Source organism: Falco biarmicus, chromosome 15, assembly GCF_023638135.1.
Source record: "Falco biarmicus isolate bFalBia1 chromosome 15, bFalBia1.pri, whole genome shotgun sequence".
In the NCBI taxonomy this organism is placed as follows: domain Eukaryota; kingdom Metazoa; phylum Chordata; class Aves; order Falconiformes; family Falconidae; genus Falco; species Falco biarmicus.
The window spans coordinates 12,965,952-12,989,609 of NC_079302.1; the positions used below are offsets into that span (position 1 = coordinate 12,965,952).

The 23,658-nt window shown below is 36.2% G+C and overlaps 1 protein-coding gene across 4 annotated transcripts in view; it reads right to left on the bottom strand.

Moving 5' to 3' along the window:
* The window catches only part of DPY19L3 (dpy-19 like C-mannosyltransferase 3), a 37,581-nt gene that overhangs the window by 3,929 nt on the left and 9,994 nt on the right, over positions 1–23,658 (bottom strand). For 3 of the 4 annotated variants that reach the window (XM_056360636.1, XM_056360637.1, XM_056360639.1), the window contains 14 exons: positions 23,313–23,434; positions 22,965–23,110; positions 21,177–21,300; positions 20,291–20,425; positions 18,467–18,598; positions 17,287–17,388; positions 16,404–16,477; positions 16,025–16,183; positions 14,398–14,520; positions 13,939–14,050; positions 13,315–13,371; positions 7,720–7,802; positions 1,124–1,256; positions 260–418 (listed from right to left, as the gene is read on the bottom strand). In XM_056360636.1, coding sequence (XP_056216611.1) covers positions 260–418; positions 1,124–1,256; positions 7,720–7,802; positions 13,315–13,371; positions 13,939–14,050; positions 14,398–14,520; positions 16,025–16,183; positions 16,404–16,477; positions 17,287–17,388; positions 18,467–18,598; positions 20,291–20,425; positions 21,177–21,300; positions 22,965–23,110; positions 23,313–23,434 — 1,661 coding nt within the window. The remainder of the gene's footprint in view (positions 1–259; positions 419–1,123; positions 1,257–7,719; positions 7,803–13,314; positions 13,372–13,938; positions 14,051–14,397; positions 14,521–16,024; positions 16,184–16,403; positions 16,478–17,286; positions 17,389–18,466; positions 18,599–20,290; positions 20,426–21,176; positions 21,301–22,964; positions 23,111–23,312; positions 23,435–23,658) is intronic. The other variant, XM_056360638.1, reaches the window with a different exon arrangement.

Consider the following 23,658-nt stretch of genomic DNA (forward strand, 5'->3'; position numbering starts at 1 on the left):
GTGTTGCTAACCTGAAGCTCATCATGAAGTGATACTTATTTTGCCCAGGCTGAATCCCTCCTTTTTTATTAACAATTACCCTTAAAAGCAAGCAGTGTTCACTGTGGTGATTTTGAGAATGTCTAAAGGCTCCATTAGATTTTACTTCCCACACTCATGATGAGTGGAAATAACCCAAGCTACTTCATCTCATAGTTTTACTTCAAAGAGAAGTTAAGCAAAATGTGTTTTCTTTATAAATCTCGTATATAATACTTACATGGCCATTAGCTATATCAAGTAAGTCACGTAACCGACACCCTCTACTGTGTCTTCTTTCGTAACAAATGCTGTCCTCTAGGATCACATAGTCTGTGCCAAAGGATCGCAGTATTCTGTACACATCCTCAGGAGACCTCTTGGCATACATCTGATAAACCTACAGAAGAAAAGTAAGCTGTAAGACACATTACCGTTATTTCTTTGTTTGCTCTTTCACGATTCCTTTATCATAAACCACGGAAAGAACCGAGATTGGTAATCCATGTGATTTGAATCCAGTATTTTAAAAAAATTAAATGCTTATTCAGTAGCCACTTGAGTTTCCATGTTACGGCTAGGGTGATGCACAATAGTGTTGCTGCAGACTACAGGAACACTGGATGGTGCTGCTGTCTGCAGGAAGGCCTTGGTAGATGTCTGTAAAGCTTTCAGAATGTCTAAGCTATACCTATATATACAGCTTTGTCTGGAGTTTCTCAAGGTCATTTCTACATAAAACATCACATGCTAGTCTGGAAACTGAAGGGAGTATCAGGCAAATTGGGAACAGCTCCATGTGGGTTTAACAGCCCAACTGCGCAGCAGGACGTATGAACACCAACAGCACCCAAACCAGCGCAGCCAGACCAGCCTGAGTACCCAGGCACAGTTATTCAGAGGTAACACCAGCTGCCAGAAGGGAGTTAGCATATGCCCCAAGCACTGAAATTACTGAATTCTGCAACTGTATTGAAAATAAGTTAGTTCAATGAGTAAAGCACGTGATGTCATTTGCAATGTGCCAATTGGAGATTGCGGTGTTTTCTGGAATGGAGCCACTGATGTGGGTAAGAATTAGCTTAAGCAATCAGAATACTCTTACCTGTTTTGTTCTCTCTCTCAGATTCTTATCCTCATAATGGGGATGATTAGTTAAGGTCCGTCCAGTGCACAGTTTGACTCCGGCTAATAGCTGCATGCTCCCAGCAAACACTGCTGTGTTTGGAGTGTTTGACCTAAACAAATGTTGATAAGTCTGAGGAAGTCTCTCTGTAAGGGCATCTTTGCATTGCTTGTTACAGATCAGAAGGAAAAAAAAGACTGAAAAAATATTTTCTGCCTCTCCTCTATTCAGGGAGCAACTGTTCAAGCAACTGAAGTTTTCTTCAAATATGAAGCAGATAAATCACGTTAATACTCTCTAACTGCAAATAAAAATTTACTATGCACTATAAGTAAATTTAGGGAAGACAGGATCCTGAAAATTTCAAACTACTTCCATAGTTCATATGTTTCTTGGGTTCATACAGCTTCTGAATATTTGTAGATTTCTGTATCCTAATTCTTTTAATATTTCAAGAAACTTACTGTGACTTAGATCTGTGTCTGATATATAAGGTATTCTATACAAAATGTAACCTGAATGCTAAAACTTCTTGCTACTGTCCTGGCATTCACCATTCACTTGGAATGAAAACTTTGTTACGTGAGACAATAATCCTCCTATTATGACAACTGTGGGAAGTCAATTACTAAAAAAGTCACCCCAAATTGCAAAATGCGGGGCAGGGGGATGCAGAAGATGCCACACAGAAATGCTGTCATTTACTGGTACTGTGATCTCATCCAAAATTCAAAGCCAATGTATAGAATTGTTACCAAAATAACAGTCTTGGTATTTCTCAGCGTGGTTTAAATACCCATACTGAAAAAAATGATTTTTCGCTTACCTTCCCCCCAACAAGTTTACCATCTAAAATACATGTAAAGACACAACAGAAGGGCATAGCAAAAAGATAAAAGTAAAAATGCACGGCACCACAGAGTACTTGATCTAGATGAATTAAAAATGGTCATAGTATGCGTAAGTGTTTTCTAGTGCTTAGGTAGGCATATAACCATGAAAATTCTACGAAGACTAAAACAACATAAAGCAGCATACACTAAATCAAGTAAAATGAAATTAGCAAGAAATGTGAATAGTTGCCTAACATCCACATATGGCACCTAGAGTAGACAAGTAAGTGTGACACGTCGGGGTGTGCTTTAGGGAGCCTTTTGAACCTGCAGCTCTGTATTCAGTTGTCTTTAAGATCCATGATTGGCTTGAAGATGTTAAGAGACAAATATTAAACTTTAATATCGCCTTTCAAGTGATTATGCTTAGCAAATGAATTAATAATTACAAACCTTTCCTAAAAATTCTTGCACTGGAAAGTTAATCTCATCTAGGAAGGACAGAGATAGTATTAATAGGCTAGCTTAACTTTACTGATAGGCTAGTTTTTCAGCAGTTTATAAAATCGGTTTCATTTTAAAGTCTGAAAATATTTAAACTCATTTAAAATGTCTTTTTTTACTGAAAATATTCAAAGCTGCAAGTGTCATGAAGTAAATGTTTCATTAAAAGAAATGAATTTGTCATAGAATTTAATATTATGCAAATATAACGGCCCTGACAGGCTGTCAGCTACGACTCACCCGTAAATCTGCAGCAAAGCACAATTCTTTAGACTAAGCTGAAAAGAACGTGGGCTAGATTCACAGAGGGGCTTGGTAGAGCTAAGGCACCTAAACGAAAACAATGATGTTCAAAGCACCTTCAACATGTTTCTGAGTTTATGCCTGGGCCAGGAAACTTCCAGCGCGAAGTCTGCTTCTGTGTTTGTTCTGATTTTATAATGCTCTGCAGTACTTATCTCCTGACTTGGCCTTATCAAGGCAATCCTGCACCTCTCCTTCCTTAAAAGCTCAATATAACACAAACTGGCAGAATGAAACTTTCTTAACCCCCCCCTCACAACCAGTACCAAAGGCAAAACCACAAGAAAACAAGCAAACAAAAGAGGCATTCCCGAGAAACAGCCTGCAGGAAACGGTGATAGTGCCCTCGGTCTGTAACTTACTGGTAAAAATGCCTGTCGAGAACGTAGAAGATGCAGGGCTCAATTCCTCCCCTTTCTAAAAGCACTCACTCTTGCCCGGAAGGGGTGAAATATAGCTGAGCACGTTCATTATTTATCAGGTATTAAGAGTTTTGCCAGCACTTGCTCCTCTTCCTCTACCTTAAAAGCAACGTAGTGACCCTCGCTTAATTTTTCAAAAACCTGGCTTTCATCCCTTGGCCCTGGTTAGAGATCAAACCCAGGTATTCCAGGTGGGAGCAGGCACTGCCCTGCGACTCAGCGTCACACGTCTGAGGTCCTAGCTAATCCCAGCCTGAAGACGCACCCCTGTCCGTATTTCAGTGGGGCCAGCTCGGGCAGCTCCCAGAGCGACGCGTGCCACCACCCGAGCCATCGGAGACACTCCCTCACTCTCTTCCAATGCCAAGAACACAAACCTGACACTGCATTTCACTGGTGTGGACAGACACCTGGAAGCTGGGAGGTGACACAGCTTCACGCAGTGTCTGCCCGCCTTAATTACAGCTCCAAGAGCTGCAGCTGGTGGCTGTTATCGAGCCTTTATCTTGTGGAAGAGCCGCTGGAGGGAGAGGTGACAAGGAACTGGGATCTTCCAGGTGCAGGAGGATCCCTACGTTCCCCGCTGGCTTTCTCGAACACTCCTACCTGCGTCAGCCCCTAACTGCGTCCGAGGCAGCTAATGCGCTTCCAACCACTGAATGACGCTTCTCTCTTACAGAAAAACGAAGCAATTTTTACAAATGTCTGAACAAATGATGTATAAAATGAAAGGATAATTTGGTTTTATAGCTTTCTGCCAAGCTCCATACCACACTGCCCAACCTGCAAACAATTTATTCTGTACGAAATGTCACTAAATAATGACAAGGACTTACAGGTCAAACTGATTTACATTGCATAATTTAAATGTCATTCCAAGCAGACCTGATGGCATTTTGAACAAATAATCTCATTTATTTTTGAAGCTCTAAGCTTTCAACAAGTTAATTACAGCTGAACTAATAGGTAAACTAAGCGCTACAATACATCATATGAAGCCTTTTTTACCTACACTTTAGTATTGATAGAATTCTCTAAATTCTTAAGAATAACTCATTAAAAATAAAAGGGTTTTACAGGAACTACTTGCACAGACTCTAAAAATGATACTAGCTCTTCCTCTTGACTTGCTAAAGAATTATTGTGAGTTGGTTTTAAGGAAGCTCTACAGAAATAGCCAACGTTGCAATTACAGGTTACATCATTAGAAATAAAACGGCCGTTTCTATTCAAAGTCCTCCACAGTTCAGCTCCGGAGTTGGCTTTCAAAGCCACAAAATCTGACAAATTTCAGATTATGCCTTCACTAGCGCCTGGGTGTGATAGGAATCTACAAAGCAAAGGGGTTCTCAAACATGCCACGTTAGATTTTTTTGTTGTTCTTCTTTAAAAGAAAGTCTTTTTATTTGCAGGATGCTATATCAAATATTACAAGTTAAGCTGCAAATGACAGGCAGTAAAGCATATTCAGTCAAACTGTCATGGTTCTTTTTTTTCCCTCTGGTTTGGAAAGACTGAAAATTGCAAAAATGGAAAATGACAGCCACAAAGAAAAGAGCAACAAGATGCATTTTTGTTAGTCCCAGCCTCTATTTTATGCATGCATATTTTTTTCACATAAAGAAGTGCACCTACATAGCTGGTATACACCTAGTTCTCAGGCACTATCAAGTTCATGCCTGAATTCTATTGACAAATCAGTCAATGACAAAGGATAAGCCCAAAAGTTTAAGAACAGTAATTAAAAAAAAAAAAAAAGGTGTAACATTGCCTTTAAAGTCTGGAATATGTGTCGAATTCAGTGTGATTACCCTTGAAAATCAGGCATGTAAGAGAAAAATTGAAATTTATAGCTGGCTTGAAATTAAAATATAGCCATTAATATAAATTACTAAATGAAAGAGCCACCATTGTAACATGGGCATTCCATTTTTGTAACCTTATAGAAGCTTTTGGAAATTTGTGGGGTTTCCACTAATAAAAAAATTTGCCTGCTGGTCCCCCACACCTGATTCAAATACAGTTGACGTACAACTATACTCTGCCAAATCTCAGTCTCAGTTAACTTTTCCACTGTTTTGGCTGTTGTCTGAGATTTCTAGGAAGTTTTTCTACAATTTTTGGTAACTGCTTATGAAATATTCCACAATTCTAGATAGGTTTCCCCTTTAAAGGCAGAAGACATTGCTTCTTAAACACTTACCAGAAGTAAAGAGAGTAGGGAAGTTCACGCTATTGATTTGCTCATTCTACTGATATTCTTCCCCATCCCACAAATGAGCATGTTGTTCCTGTTGTCTTAGGGAGAAAGACCAAAACTAAGAATTTTAATATACCTCCCATCTGGGAACACAGCTGTGAACTGTCCCTGGGTCACTGGCAGGACCTTCTTGACTTTTTTTTAAATAATTTATTTATTTTAAAATAAAAGCTAAGAAAATGAGGTGCTAGGTAGGAAAAAGCAAGAGACTGGGATATGCAAGATCATTATATAAAAAATCGTGCACTGCAATAGAAGCAGTCCAATACTATCCAGTAACTTTACTGTAAAGATATAAACCAGTATATCTTCTTGAAAATGCTATGGTAATTTTAATAAGGGGAAGAGTGAAAAATACATCTGCGGACACTTCACAGTGGACAGACTAATAGTTGGCTATTATTCAGACTGTGCATTTGGACAAGTTAATATGATTTAGATCGAAGCAGACAGAAGGGTTTTCTTGTTGTGGAGAGATTGCAAGACAGATGAGTTTTTCCTAATTCACTGCTATACATGACAAATTAGAGTTTCTCATACTGAGTTTTAATAATGAATGATTAGTTCCTGACACCAACCTTGACAGATCATTAACTACAGCAGAACTATCAAGTGTTAGTACAGTAAAATATTTTTCTTACACATCAAAACTTAAGAAAATCTGCCCCACTTTGAGAAACTTACCATAAATTTTGTTGACTTCTATTTAAAGCATAGATAATTAACTCTTCTTTACAGCAATAACATTCCTAAACACAATAAATTCTAAGTAGAAAATTTCCCTCTGTAATTGTCTGTCATGACTTAAAATGAAAAGAGGACAAGCACCAGTTTAGCATTCTCAGCACTAAGAACATATGAAAAATTATTCTCATCAGCTCCAGTCAAATCCAGTTCACGGCTGGGAATAACTCCACATGCATATTTTATGTATAAATCTCTATATAACTCTATATATTGTACACAGGAGACCTGAACTATCAGACATTTACCATCTTTTAATAAAACAGTAGTGCTAAATGGAACTGGCTGGCAAACATTAGTCACCAAAACATGTCAATATGGCAGCAAAGATTCTAAATGATGGTAAAAAACATGGCCTGCTTTCGAAATAAGTCACTGAAGGTTTGTAATATATTCTACTTCTAAATTACTCCTTCTAGTTTATGCGTTAAAGAAATACAGCACTACAAAGTGTAAAAATGTTGCTATGGGTAGAACAGACTGGGCAACTGGTTTCACTGAAGTTCATTGCATATGAAAACACAATCAGGGCTCTAAGGAAATACCTCAAATAGATCAATTTTGAATGTAGTAAATTCAGATTTACTTTCAGAATGTTTTCCTCCAGAACATGAAACTGATTTTTTTTTATAAAAAAATCCTCTTTGTCAGAGTTCCAAATAAATACAAGTCTCAAAAAAATCTCTGTTCAGAACTTAACCTGAAAGTTTTTCGTTTTACTCTGTTATAAAGAACATATCTCTTAAATTCACAGTCCTCCAGAGAACTTCCTACCTGGCCCTTTTTCTCAGGATCTTCTACATGCAGTATTCCAAATCGTTTCCACCTAAAAAATACCTTCCCATGCTCTGTGAGAAAGTGGAAGTGATGAGGTGGGGCTGGACTGATTAACTCATATCCTGAAAGAGACTCTGCACCTGTGCTTAGCCGTGGTGAGTTCGAGTTCAATTACAATTTTGTTTATAGTTTAGAACACATGCTGGGATTAATTCTAATAAGTATAAAGAACTTAGATTGTTTCAAAGTTCAAGAAATAGACTGTAGAATACAGATTTTCCACACCTACAACTATACAGCCAATAAAGTTGAAAAGGGAAGGACATCAGGTTGGTGGGAAAAAACAAGAAATAAAATTATTTCACAGCAAATATCTATTAATGTAAAGAGGTAGCTATAATATGATGAAAGAAGCCTGACACCTCCAATTTTACCTCTTCTGGCTGGGAAAACTATGTGTACTTATGGGAGCAAATAGTCAGACGCTGGTTCCATGAGGCACATGCAATACAGCAGCATGACACTGAACCAGAGCAGCCCGGGGGACTGCACAGAGCTGTTCTCCACAGCCGTTAATATGCTAATCTCCTGATAGCCCATTCATCCTTAACTATCTCCATGGGTCACCAGAGTTCACTGATGAGCTGTGACAAATAAGGAGAACACTACAACTAAGAACATTAGATCTACACAAATAGCATTTAACTTTAAATAGAGTAAAAATCCTCTTACTTAATCCAGTTCATCAGCTCCACAGTGTCTGGGTCATAGAATTCTCTCAGCTCTGACAGTTCATCCATTATTCCTGGCCAGAACTATAATTAAAACAAACCAAACCGATGACAGAATGAACAAAACAAGTTCTGGACGTTGAAATACATTATTTCCTCTTAGTCAGTAATGATCTTGTCGAGCTCATGGATAACTTCCAAGACATAAGCATATCTACCCTTCCTAGGACGGACAGGTGGCTGTCATTGCGGTGTGAGTACATAGTTTCAGAATTTGAGATCTGCAGCTCCCAGCAGATGACCAGAAGGAACAGAATCACCAGTTATAGCGGTTCTCAGATACACAGCTCACAGGAGGGTTCCAGAACTCTGTTAGTTAAGATCAGTTTGTATCTTAAAATTGATGGGAAACTACATGTTGCCACCAAATAGGACTGCTGTGCATTGTAGCTACTTTACAATGAACCACTTCAGCTCCCTGGACTATAGGACAAATGTTAATGTTTTAAGTTATTTCTTGACAGACGAGCTTTAAGAAAAGGAACTAGATAAAGGGGCATCATGTAACAGTTCGATACGTAACAGCCAAGCCATTAAATAATGCCTATGATTACAGGAGAAGAAAAGGCCCCAGGAATTAACGTTGTTTGGAAAGGCAACTTGCAAGCAAATAAAAAAAAAAAAAGGTAGGCGATTTGTATTGGAAGTTAAAATCATCAGATGTGCTGTGGATGCCATTAACGGCATTTCAGAAGTTAAATTAAGAGAACCACTGATGGGAAAAAGAGAAGTATGACTGAACAGCAACATCCAAGAGTCTATTGGGGGGAAAATGTTTCAAAATTTACTTAAAACGAAGAATACATAAATCGAATCCAGACAAGAGAAATAAGGATTGAAATTTATTCTGAAGAGCTTAACCCTCCCCAAAAAAGCTAACAGAACACAGATTTATTTAAGGATTTCTTGTTTAAGATTGTGAAGCAATTAAGAGATAATGACAATGCTAATGACTAACTGATTGCTTTGCATCAGTCTTTACTACAGAGGATGTTGTGGCGAAGCGTATTCCACACCTACCCTCTTTAGATAATAGGGATTGCAGGCTTGCAAAGTGAAATGTCACAGGAAAAAGTGTAAGAAAACCCACCCCATAATCTAAAAAGCCATAAATCATCCAATTTAGATAATACCCATCCAAGAGTTCAGAATTAATTTGAATGTGATGCTGCTGAGCCACTTAGCAAAATATGCATTCTTTAACTAAAACTAATTACGTAGGAGGACTGGGTAGCAGGAGATACAATTGGGCCAATTAAGATACTTATTAGTTTAACTGTTTACCTGATACATTTGTTAAAGTAATACTGGCTGGTAGGTTGAGAAACATCTAAAAGATAGTTATGGCAGTATCACAACCTTACAGTTTTGGGAAGTACAGTAACATTGTAATAGACACATTTCTGCTCTTCAGAAGAGCTCTCAAGAGATTAGTAAATAAATTAAGCAGCTGTGAAATGAGACTGTAGAGTCTTGTAATGAATCAAAATTTCATCTCTTCATTACTGAATAGCTAAACATTTTGAGAGTCGGGAGTCCTTCAGGGTGGAGACAGAAGGAAACGGTCTCTGCTTTGCTTCTAGATCATGCTGCAAACTACCGAATGCTGGGATTATCATATGGCATTAACTAGTCTACGTAGGTTTTTCAAGTCACAATATCACATTATTGCAACTTCTGAGTCAGTACAAGCAGTTTTCACCAGTGGAAAATCTTGGTAGTGGGGCTTGCTACTGCTGCATTTAGAAAGAGAATTCTGAGGTAGCAAGATTTTCAGATAACACCGTATTTAATTAGTCAAGTCAAGCAAAAATTGAAGAACTTCAAGAATTCCAAATACAACAGAATAACAATGAAAAGGTAAATAAAAAGGAAAGCACACAAAAATATGGACCAATAGCACTGATATCACAACTCTGCCTTGTAAATACAGTATATGTCTGATTAAGAAAAAGTGTCCCGTGACAGAAGAAATGGATAAAAAGGGATGTAACAAACTGTTCAGAGCACGGAGCGGTAAGTAGAAGAGGTTTCCAACTCGTAATGTGCTTGTCTCTGCGGTCTAAGTCTTCAGGAGAAGAAGCCTGTTGTCAACTAGCTTAAAGAAGCAACACAGGGATTTCTTTCTGGACTGGAAAAATCTTAAGGACTTGTAATTTCCTAACGGTTTCAATGCTTGCATAGGAAGAGGTAATATGACATGTTATTGCTGACTTGCATCAAAACCCAAAAGAAAGTCAAGAAAATAGAAAGCTGGCATACTCTAAACTGGCAACAGGGAACGTTTTTCCTAAGGTATGTAATTACTAATTGAAAAATATCACTGAGACCAGGAATCTACAAAAATTAACGAAATAAACTCTGAACTTGATGACATAACTAAAGAAAAAAAATTCAATTATTAGGAGATTTAGGTACTAAGATTGTTGTTTGTTCCCCCACCCTAGCTTCTTGGTGGATGTAAGACAATTTTTAACTTTCAGGAGTAAAATTAGATCTTTTGTGAGTGAAAACATTATCCCAGCTCTCTACATTGTAGAAAGATTTCAGCCTTCTCTTTCGCACTTCTTAGCCCTCTGGCTCATGATCATGGATTTCATTCAGTATAACAAAATACTTAAGTTTTTCTTATTGAATGTCTGATGTACTTTGCATTTTCAGTGTACTTTGATTTACTAATAGTTACTATCCCCAAATATGTATCTTGAGGACATACACTTGACAATTTTTAACTCAATGGCTGTGATAAGAACCCAGAGATGTTTAAAAGCTTGCCACTTTTCCCCTCAAAGTCCACAGTTAGACAACAGTGCTGGCCACAAACGTGGATGTGCTGAACAGTCCGCTGATGATTATGAGAGTTCAGTACTTCTCAAATACAAGGACACTTATTCTGAACTCAAAAAGCGTCAGCATTAATTCTCTGGCCTCTGAGCGTAAGTGAAAAGCAAGTACTACTAAGTTATTTATAGTTACTGTTGGCCTAAGATGAAAATTAAGAATCTCCTTAGAGAAACAGGATTAGGCGTTACAAATAGAAATAAACATGACCTTTTCTTTTGTCATTTCTTCTACAGCCGGCCAAGCTTACTAACTTTAGGTTTAAAGCATAAATACACACAGTACATACAGGGAGCTCTTCAGTATAGCATATGTCGCACTATGTGCTGCAATAAATGTGTGTTTGTAGCAAAAGGACTCGGCCATGACGAAGATAAAAATGCAGTTTGAGAAATTGTATGAATGGATACCAGCAAAGAAAAACCAACACATCTGGTAAAACTATTATCTATAGACTTGATGAAGCTCAGGAACTAATTTTAAGTACCAACAATTTCTTTAGGAATGACTGCCATGCAAACACAAACTGATGGGTATTATTCTGTTTAGAAGTTAAATGCAATGGACACAGATATAGTTGAAATTACTTATAAAGTGAAACAAATAATATTTTGTACCGCATTATATATGTGTTATCTGCAGTACAGCTGAAGTATGCATGGAAATACTTGTGCACTTTATTTTATCTGAAAGATCTTTGCACTATACTGATGAAGAAAACCTGTGTAAATAGAAATATAGATGTCTTAATAGGTCTCAAAACATACCTTACCTGAAATCTGAAATAGCTAGCATTGGAGCTGCATCTCTATCTCAATAAATTATTGTTCAAGTGGTGCATTTTGGACTGTAGTAACCACATGCCTCAAAAGAGGCTTTCATTAGCTCATTCAGGATTAGGTTAATAATCCCATAAAACTCCTATTTTGAGGAATGGCACTAATGAATAGTGCTTCTGACAAATGTAACCATAACAGTTAACGAAATACAAAATTGCCCCACTACTAGTTCAAGAAAACTAGCCGTGATGACAGTTAACTTGGTGGTGAATATGCAAACTGCTCCTCACGCAATCTGAGCAGTCACAGTGCACGAACAGATAAATTTTTACCTGGAAAGGAGAAATCTATCTGCACTGTTGGTTTGTTTCTAAAGGTTTTAGAGAGAGAATATGTAAACACATTCTCACAGAAGCAATCGATGCTTTCTGGATCTCTGTAATAATTTTTATTCTGACCATTGCCAGTGAATCTGGTAAAAAGTTTTATCTGTCTGTCAGGTGGGCTTCTTTCCTGAAGGCTCATGAACTCCTACAGCTTTGCAGGAAAAGACACACACACAGATACCCATTCCTCTCGTAGATGAACTGCAAGAATAGAGAAGTAATGTATTTCTTTATTCCCACTAAGCACTTTGAAAAATGATATTTTTAATGTCAATAAAAAATACTTCCTGTATTTAGAAGAAACAAACTATTCTTTTCAGGCAGTCTGAGTACAAGTAATGACTGACCTAAAGCCTATGAAAATCAGTGATTTCTGTGGACTTCAGCATTTAATCTGACAGGATTTAGGAACTTCGTATCTGCTTATGAAAAGTGGGAGGAAAATTATTCCGACTTGACTTGTCACATTAGACTATCAGAACGTCATGCTCTTGACATCAGAAATGTCAAAAGAAATGGCATTGTTTCTATCATTTTTCAGAGATGATGAAAATGGTAAATGACATTCCTAATGAGCATACCAACGGGGGTAGGGGAAGGAATCCTAAAAAGTCTTCTAGCAGAACAATAAGAAAATTTAAGTGGAATACATCAGTGTAACTTTACGAAATAAACCGTTACAGTCGTTTCTGACTTTTCGTTTCACTGTTTTAAAGGGGGAACAGATTTTCAGAGTGAACTCTATTAGCAGCTTAACTGTTGTGCTTTACTACTGCCTGTTTAATAATGAAATTCACCTTGAGTTTCTCTGAAGGTAATTGTTTAACAGAAATATTCTCATCTCATCCTAGGTATTGCAGACATAACTTCTCCATCAAAGCAGCATCTGAATTTTTTGTCTTTGTAAATACAGATTAAAAGAATGGTATGCCCGTTAAATTAATGTTCTAAGTCTCACTGCTATGACAGACTAACAGACTAATAATCTTGTAATGTTATTATTTTAAATGTTTTATGTATTTCCATTTAAATGTTTGACCACAATAATAGTTTGTTTCTGGGACAGACTGAAGATAATCTAAGTACTTAACTAGTGTAAACGTTTCTTTACTTTAAAACATACGAGATGAGGCACAGCAGTACAGAATGTTGTGATTATTTCTGCTCCTACAATGAATCACTACACAATTTCACAATCTGCATCTTATCTGCAACTTAGTTAAAACCAAAACAGGCAACTTACATTGCCATAAAAGTATATATTTAAATAACACCTGATAACTTACATATACGGTCAGACAAACATTTGTCTCTATGAACAACTACTTTGGAATAAATGAGCCCAACTGATCTTTTACATACAGTTTCATACGCATAAAGGTACTTGCACTTCAGGTAGTCTATCTCACTTTTTAAAATTCAGCTACAAATCTGGTATGCAATTATTTATAAAACAACATCCCTTTATGAGAAAAGGAAAATTCCATGCAACTAAAAAAATGCAAAAATGTTGAGGAAAAAACCTCTTACCTTATATGAAATGAATAGTAATGTAATTATTGGTATAGAATACTTGATCACATGTGTCTAAAAGAAATAATAAAAAAAATATTTGTTATTCTGATGATACATTTATTTGGATAGAGTTAATGTTAATGTATTGATATCTGACATATTTATCATGCAGTGGAATTTACAGTTTGAATTTTAAGACCATATTCTGATTATGTTTTCAAGTCAAGAAAACCCATCCACAAGAACAGACCCACCACAAGTGATGGATTTATATCTGTATACTTAAATCTATCTTCTACAAAGTGGAAAACACTGCATCATTCAGTATATAGACTGTAAAGGTCTTCTCAGACCATTGGTCATTTCTTAATATGGTAAGACTTTTTTTAGTAAAATTGTGGTTATTTTTCATAGCCACATCTATATTGCCATCTAGTGTATTCAAATGGAATTGTTTAACACATAACCCACTAGAAAATACATTTTTACCAAATTTATATAAATATACTTCAGAGATATCCAGTTTAAGAGGACTACAAACAATATTAATTTCAGATGTCTTATAATTCTGAGTCTTGATTTGGTTTAGATATGGAGCAAAACCAAATTACATGAAATGCTGTTAAGTATAGCGCTAACCCTTTGCGATGTGTAGAGATGAATACACTTCAGGATAAGTTTCCATACTTCCGTACTGCACAGGCCAAAAGATGCAAATACACACATGTGAGATATCCAGAGATACTTCATTCTGCAAGAATACAGACAAATTTTTGCTGATCATCTGGAGCTCTGCTAAGCCGCATTGATGACGGCAGTTATGTTATGGAAATTCTTAACACAGTTTTGGACTTTCAGGAGTCTGAGATAACAGAGTAAAAGGCTGACTTTGCACTTTGCTATGTGCTCTTGAGAACATCTCTGCTCCCAAAATTCTACATGTTCTTTTTGGCAGAACTTTGGGAAATGTCCCAGTGTACAAGCAGAAACACACCAGGGAGAGAAGGAAGGTTCACGATCCTATCAGCTTGTGGTCACTTTTATAAAAATATACTCAACCATCTAAAAAAGCCTTTAGTAGAATTTAAAAACATCTACCTCATTGTGCTTAATGCCAGACATCCAAAAAGAACTGTGTGAATTAAGTTGTAAGCAGCATCAGGCTTCAGTATTATTGTGCATTCTTCCATTTTTTCCATGAACTGGACTCGATTTGAACCACTAATTAAACAGAACGGGGAAAAAAGTGTTACATTAAATTCTGTAACATATTTCATATAGTTATCTGTATTTTAAAAAGGATTTAATCCTTCTGATGCTAAAGGGCAAGACTACTGCTATTAGTCCACAACCTTCTATTGTATCTGGGATACAATGAGGCCTGACAGCACCAACTTGATGCAGCAACAGGTATTTATTCTCTTGTTTAGTTTTCTGGAAATGCAATGGGTTTAAACAAGCTGGTTTAGCAGAAAGGCATTGGTTTATTGCTTGAAACAGCTGTTCCCACAGGGTTCACAGTACTTTTCATCAGAGAAGAACTTCACTGTTTTTGGGGGGGTTGCTGGTATATCTGGATGCTACTAAAGCCATAGATTAGAAGCGAATCTACAGAAGAAATGTTGAAAGGACTGGTCATTGCTTGATGTGGCTGGTCCTGTGAATGTACATGAAAGGCTGATCAAAATAAAGAAGCTGCTTAAATGTGTGGGGTTTTCTCCCGTTTTTTCAGGTGGGGGATAATTGAGATAACTGTGCACTGTGCAAGATTAGAGTAATGTTTGGGATTACATTTAGGATTAGAAAAAGTAAGAGCTGCAGAGCCTTTTGTTTGTTATTGAAATTGATTAATGCAGAATTTTTGAAGAGGCTGGTTGAATAGTACCAAAATGTTTTTCGGATTACTATGACTTCACAATTATCGTAACACTGTTTCAGAATGTCTTTCATCCTCTCCCTACCCACCCCAATCCCCCTTTTATCCCGTTTTCCATAAAATCTACAATGAGTGGCATTAGCTACGTAACACTCCTGGAATTTTTGCTTAAACAAGTTTTATATCACTCCTAACTTTTGCCCAGGTTGTAAATGTAGAAGTGAGAGGTCTATAATGGACCATTTACTTTTTTTTTTTTTTTAATAGCGGTTCAGTGCTATTTTCAGTTCATTGATTTTCTTCTAGTGTTCTGCAAACACCTCCAAACCCTACAGATTAGCTATGAGAACTGGCAGCAGTGATGCACAGTTGCAGTCTACTCCTCCACCACTCCTGCTTCTTCACACAGATCACAGAGCACAGACTATTCCAAGCTCATTTTTGGGCAGTTTGAGGATACCACCAGGGGAATCTTTGATTGGGAGTCCTTTGCACAAGGAAAATGGGATGAACTAAGAAACTAATGTTGTCTTCTATATAGACACCCTTCCCCTGCTTCCCCCTGCTCCCACCCCAGAAAATCCAACCAACCCCACACATACTGCAAAACTTCAACACACAGAAGAGCTTGAAGGAAGCTACAGAAGAATGTTTCTTTAGGTCTCGTTACATCCTTCACATTTTTAGCTTTAATAGGAAGTTAATTATTTTGTCTGATCTATTACATGTTCTACTGTTTCCTCAGTATCTGTGCAAAGTAATACTGAATGCTGCTGATTTAACTGCCAGCTCCTTAGCCTGTTGAAAAAAATTGATTAAAAAGTCAATCATTTAAAAAACATATTTTACCTGAGGTTCCGAAAGGCAACAATTATAGCTGCAACTGTCATAAGGAAGAGAACAAATATGTAGATGTAAAAAAGTAACGTATCCGAGAGTCTTGAAAAAGTATTTAATGGTAGTAAACCAAAAGCTTCTTCGCAAAGATACAGGTTAGCATCAAAATCTCTGAAGAAAAAAGAATAAACCCTGTCATCATGTATTTCATAACTTGATGTCAAAAAGGACCAAAGTCTCTCTTTTCCCAAGAAATTATAAAGCTACAGTTGTGTAGATTATTATAAAGGAAAATATCCATCAATATATCACCAAGATTCTAAATGAGAATAACCTGCAGGCTTCACTTAATGAAGTCATACAGAACAGCAAAATTGCAGCAAAATCATACCTTGTTGCCCCAAATCCAAATTTTGCCTTCAGGAATTTGAATATATGTTCATCTGACTCAAGGTTAAGAATTTTCTACAAAGGGGGAAAAAGGAAAGGAAATCATATTATAAATTAACCTTCACCCAGTAAACAGTTTTTTCATCAATTTAAATGAAACTGTGAAGCAACACAGGCTTACTGAGATAGGGTGCTTTGCAATAAGGTAAGCATTGAGTTTCTAATTATGGTCCTGCGGTCCAAAGGCGCAGTTACCTACTTTTTAGAATATCTATTAGGGTTAGTTTCTTATTTACGGATAAAGATTACCCAGGACAAGTTGGTTTTAGCTGTACTGCTTCTTTCAACGACTTATCATATCTTACTGCGATACTTTGATTTCCATGTGTACTAAATTTTTATCTGCTGATACAGATCTCTTGAAAAGACCAAAACTCAAAAGCAGAAAAAATGTTACTGTCACTAATGCTTGCAGGTATCTCTGTGCACAAGAAGCCACTAGAAGTATGGTATGGTCTACAACATTTTTATAACAAGTATTCATTTTTAATGGCATTCATTGAAATGTAAATTCAATTAAAATCTTTGCAAATGCTCAGCAGTATCAGAATGCAGTACAAATCTACAGTTGTTACAAAATTACAAGTGAGCATCAAATTACAAATATGTACTTGATTATTTGCTATTAACTTATGAAGTTTTAAGAATATGTTCTAAAAATCTATATAACAAAAAGATTAGCAAACCAGTAATTTCTAAAATGCAGTCTCTGAAATGCAGTGAAATCTCATTGCAATTTTCATTTAGTATTACTGTAGATTGTAACAAATAGCTTTTAGCATAATACATTTTGTAACTTTAGATATTAAAAATTATTTGCTTACCTTGATGAATTTATTTATTATGAGAGTCAGGCACAAGACAAATAGTACGTGGATGATAAGTTTCCCAAGCCTGTTAAGCAAGCCGCCCTTTTTTAGGTTTTTCTAGAAAGAAGAAAATACTAGTATTGAAGTACTTTTTTGTACGTATTAGGAACAAAAGCAACACAGATATTTTGAAATAGCTTACCTTCTAGGCCTGATAAGGATCAAATTTCTATTAGGTTTATGTAAGCAAAAACATATATGTAACCAAGTATCCAGAATAAAGATACATTTCTCCAACAAAACTGAAGGGACAATACCATAAGAACTCCCCAGGGTAGTGATCTGGCAGAGTTTTGTAACTAGCCAAATCGCCTTCCTTCAGAGGAATTTTTTTTATTCATTTTTATTACATTTATAGAACTGCTGGCATCCAGTGAAACTGTGGCTGTGTTCCAAGATTCCCCTGATTTCAGTAGTATCGTGTGCCTTTTGAAATAAATATTCATTAGACCTTCCACCTAAACACGGCAAAGCTGTCTTTTGGCTTTAACTGTCAGCTGATAGAATTTTGGAGCAATTTTCCAGTTCAAAGCTGCAAATACACGAACGGTTCTTTGGCTGCTCACAGGCAATTTCGATTAAGTCCAGACATTATCTATCTATAAAAACCACAGTCCTGATTTTAAAAGTCACGAGTGACAGACAGCAGGAATGGCCCTGTAAGTTCATACATTCTGGTTAGAGGCTGTTGTCAATGCCAGTATCAGAAAAAAGGTAACTGTAAATACAGGAAAAAAATCCTAATCTTTGAAAGAAATAATAGATATCAGTAAACTGAATGTACCTAATTCTCACAGAATATTTTGGTGGAGGCAGATCCATAAATCCAAGACAAGTCCTGCTAAAACAGGTATAAAGTCCATTTATGCAATTTTTTTGCGGGATGCAAACTGCAACTTGCACAATCTAAATGTTAATAGTAATCACAGAATTATGGTGTCTGATATGCTTGGCGATGCTGTAGTTAGTGTAATTGAATTCATTATTTGATCATGCAATGTTTTTGTTGCTTTACGCTATAGTAATTTCTCTAATTAGTATTAGTAATTTAAGATTATAATGCATATAAATTACTCATTTACCTATATAAATCACACTCTCTATTTAGTAGTACAAAAATATTTTTATTACCTACCTGGATTGTTCTTGCTATCAAGACAGAAGCATTAAAACTTATAAGCAATGATCCAAGAATCATGGAATTAAAGAACTGTAGGACACAGACTAGCAGTAATCCAGAAATCTGAATGATATAGAGCCATGTAACCTGCAACAATAATGAGATTTTTATGCCTACAAAACTTTATAGTCATAGCTGCTTTTCTTTGCATGTTTTATAAATTATTTCAACATCAATTATTTCTACAAAAAAAAAAAATCATCTTGCACTAAATCATTACACTTAGAGCCATTACTATATCCTTTCTACCTTTATGTCCTGACCTAGTTGTGTTAATATTTTATACCTAGGGAAGCCTGGTGCTATAATAAAGTAGGTACGTTAAACAATTGCAGAGTGAGGAAAACATTAATTACTTAATATTTGGAAGTTGTTTTGTATTTTCTTTAGTCAAAGAAGTATTTCTGTATCCTCTCTAATGTCTTTATGACTAAAGAGTAATGGCTCAGTGCCGTTCAGCAATCAAACATCAGCTGATTTCTATAACTTTTTTCTAATAGTTTAGTATAGTCCTTTTTGAGCTATGCTAAACTATTATGAACATTCAGCTGAATGCAAACAGTAAAAACTGGCTGATTTCTGATACAGCGGTACCAAAATATAAATTTTACCTGACACAAAGATCCTGAGTTCAGTCTTGTATTACAGCAGTGGTGTCAGTATCAAATGGCCCAACAAACTTCTATTGTTTTAAGTAGCACTTTTTTGAAAACTAATATGGAATAAGAGTGGTGCAGTAAGTCCATTTTAGTATAATTCAGGATGAAGCTGGTATTTGCCAACTTTTAAGGTAGCTGAGATTAGTCACACTAATTGCTAACCTCAGCTTACATTTGCAGATGTAATGAAGAGTTTAGAAACGGTTAAATAAACTACATTTATCTTCATATGCAGCCACCATAATAATTTTCAGTTAAATTAATACAATAACTAATATTCAAGTCTGCTTCAAATTTAACATTAAATTACTTTAATGAAGAGAATTAACTCTTCACCCTACTACACCCTTCCTTAAAGTTAGAACTTTTTTCAAGTAGCATGAGCTTTTACAAGAGCTAAAATCATCTCAGTAGAATTTCACAGTGACATTAAATTCAAAGATAATGTTTCCATCTTCTACAGCATACTTCTATTTCCTAAGATTGACTGTAAATGATCCCGTATCTTCTTAGTAACACTTGTTTTACTTTTTGGCTCATTCAGTTCAGCAACAAAGCAGTGACAATGCTGTTATTTTGCAGTGGATTTGAGTGTATGAAAGATAACCACTTCTCTTGAGCAATCTGGTCTATCTTCTTCCTTCTCTTTGTGGTACAGTGCTACACCAAACTTTCAAACAAGGATGCACAATACTTGAGGCAAGATTCATACATTGTTATGACTTCAGCTTAGGCAAAGTCTTCTTAGGCAATTTTTTTTCCCCTGGCCACTTCCAGAGGTCATGCTTAAGCTGTGGTATTAGATCAACCGTTATGATGGTGTTTAAAAGCAATTCCTTAATAGTGTCAAAACATGGCTGTGTTTAAACAAAAATTAAACAATAGAAGTGAATTACATAAAGTGAAATAAAATCAGCTGAAAAGCAAATTGGAAATGGTGTTGTTTTGATTATTCATTCTTACACTTGCAGTATATACACTGTGATTACTTAAAAGCACAAAGCAGCACGGTGTACAATCTGCATCACTTTGGGCATTCAGGCCACTGGTTAGTAAAATATGTCCAGAACTGTCAGCTTTATGATAGAAAAGAAAAATATTTGGTCAAACATAACCTTACCTTTGCTGTGGGAAGCATGTCAAAGCAGTCCAGTATGAATAATGCTAATGCTTGTATCAGCATCATAAACTGATTAAATTGCCAAGTCAGGCTAAAGAGAAATGTTGCTATGAATACAGCCATAAGCGTCAATCTCTGGAAGGAGAGAACAAAGTTTTATTTAACTTCATAGTTTCCTTCATTAAAAACACAAAACAACCAACCCCGCTCAAGAAAACCAACCAAAATCCACCTTAATTTGGTTTTATTTTAAATCCATTTCTAAAACATTAACGTAGGTTTTCTAACTGCAGTAACTGCTTGGAGGATAATGAAAGTTTTTTGGAGTTACAGGCTCTTGTATTTATGCCTGTACTTTACCACTGTAATACCCCTTCCAAGAAAATAGTGAGATCTCAAATAGTTTCAGACCATAGATTAACATGCAATACATGTTTTACTATGCAATAAATAGCAGTTGCTTGATCAAATGAGGAGTAATAACTCAAGAACTGTTTGTCAAAGAAACTGTATCACCGATTTGCTTTTATTCTTGCAGATCAGGACAACCTCTTAGATTTGTAAACCAAATGAATTAAAAAGACAATCTTTAATCCTTATGCTTTATAAGCTTTTCTCTTCCTGCCCATTTTGTGTTACTCTCATGTTTTCTTAAATACAGTGTTGTCTTGTACTTCAGAGCTTGCCTTTTTTCATCACTGAGCATATGTATTCCTTTGTACTTCTACCGCATCTACATTAATAGAAGGCTCATCTGATTAATGTTTTCAACAGCATGACACGTGTGTGTGTGTATATCGACTGCTATAACACTTGGTAAGTATTTTGACCTAAGTTTTAGAGATAGTTTTCTGATACTGTTGTCATGCTTGTTAGAAATACTCACTTCTTGAACAGGCTGTAGATGAGTTCTGAACAGGTATGTGATGGCTGCTATTTGGACAGCAAAGAATGGTAGTGCCCAGTTCTCTCTTAAAGGAATGGTGAATTCCACTCTTGTAGTATCTACTCTGTACAAAACAAACAAGACTTTCATAAATTTAAAACAATTAAAACACCAACCTGGTAACAGAGAGGTTGCATACAGGCGTCTTTGTGGTATTTTAACTACTTCTTGATAAAAACAGAGGCTCTACACTCCCTTCAACATGCCTGGCTCTGAAAAAAATCGTTCTGGAAGTCACCCATTGTTTCTGTACCACAAATGTTGTATTTGAGCTTCACTTACTGTTAAAAAACTTATACTGTGGATTAAGTCTTACGAAGCACAGCTTGGGTAATTGAAAAATCAACAAATGCTAAAACAAAAACAAACCCAAAATCCAGCATGTGGAGTTTTCACACCACAGGTAATTTTACTTCACTTTTTGGTTTGTGGAAAGCATGTGTAGGAATAAACAGGTATCAGTTTCTTCACTGTGATCTCAGTGCATTGGATTTAAACACTGCTAAACTGGTTAGGAATCTCCGGTCATTTTTTTGAATGTTCGAACATAGTAAGTATGTGGTGGAAGTTAAGTTCCCCAAAGGTTAGTCATTTACAAAAACTGAATTAAATGTTAAAACCAAAAAAACATTTCCCCCTTTTTTTTTGCATAGAGGAAGCATTTGTTAAAAAGGAAAGTAAGCACAAGATGTGCTTAGCTTGATGAAAAAAAATGTCTAAAATGGAGTTACTCAGTAGCCTCAGATGTATGTCATCTGGACAGAAAGTCTTTATCTAAATCAGTTCCATGTACTTATTTTATTTGCATAAGGGATAACAAGCTTCCATTGTTCATGGACTATTAGAAAGATGGAGAAAACAACTATGCTCTAAATATTCTGTAAATGGAAAAGATGACCTCATGAAATACACAAGTGAACTACTGCACACTGCATGTATTATTTAATTCCTTTCATCTTTGGAGAAAGAAACAGTTTCCCACTATATACACCTATAATCATTCTGTAACAGACATGCTTGCAGATAAAACTCCTTTACAGCTGCTAATTCACATACCAAACAGTTTTGATAGAACTGACACTGCAATCTTTTTTTCTTGATTAATTTACAGATAACAGCCCAGTCACCAATATTAACTTCATGCCAGCAGCTTACTGCTGGCATAAAGACAGTTCTTTAGTTTTTCTCTCCAAATTGAGAATTCTTCAAGTGCTAAAGCACTAAAACAGCTCAATTACCATCTTTTTTCTCTGAGTCTTAGTGCAGGAGATGTCTACAGGAATAAGGAAACAGAGAAAGCTGACTGATGGTCTTTGTTGAAGGAATCCCTGGAGGCTGGATGTAGGGCTGTGAGGAGAGACCTGAAGGGCACATATGTATGTAGGTGTCTTTAACACCGAAGGGATCCTAGGATGGAGAAGACAGGGTACATCATCTGGAGATCCAGACTCCTCTGAAATACGTAGGCTACTTTCAGAGACCAATTTAAGCCAAATTTTTCAATTTTCTACTCCTACTTCTTGAAACTTTAAAATCCTAGCCTGCGGTTAGCTCACTTTGTTTTATACAACTTAAAACATTTTTTCCATTTTCTGGCTAATCTGGAGAGAGGCTTTATAATTTCATTTTTTTTGTCCAATTAATCATGCATTTGAATCACGCCCTGTAATGCCTTACCTTTGAAATGAGGTACAATTTTAGAAACACCGAATGTTTAATCTCACTTACCTGTTTGTAATGTACCAGCAAGCTGCCAACAACCCTGAAAGCCATGTTCCACTAAGAAGCCAGCTTGTTACATACAGAGCAATGACATAAACTGCCTGAAGTCCAAACAAAGTGTAGATATAAAAATAAACGGGCTCTAGGTATTGCTGTAAAACACAAGAATACTGATGTTGACATAAAACACTCATGGCGGGGGGATTATACTTACTATGAATTAGGTTCTAATTTTACAAATTAAAAAGGTATCAGGAATATTTCTAATTAGAAAATAACTAAAAAGGGGAGCTATCATTCACTGCGCAATCTTCATAATGCACTTACAATCTAAAGCCATAAATAAATGCCTACCTGAATTGGAAGAATCCTATACAGAATGCTGAGAAACACCTCCTGGTAAACATTCATTCTTTCAAGTATGTTAATTGTCCTCACAGATTCAGTTTTATTGTCATATACTAAACCATGTAAACCTTAATGATAAAGAGAAATTGAAATAGGAGATTGTCATTTTCCCCCTCCATCTTCATTTGAACAGTGAATAACTTTTTCAAAGGTATTTTAGGATCTCTCATCAAAAACTGCAAACTTTTGAGTCAAGGATTCAGAGGATCACATTACCTCTGAATCAACATGACCTTCTGAGGTCTTCAGTCTCCCTGCTTCAAATGTGACTGAGAGTGCTAAATCAAGTACT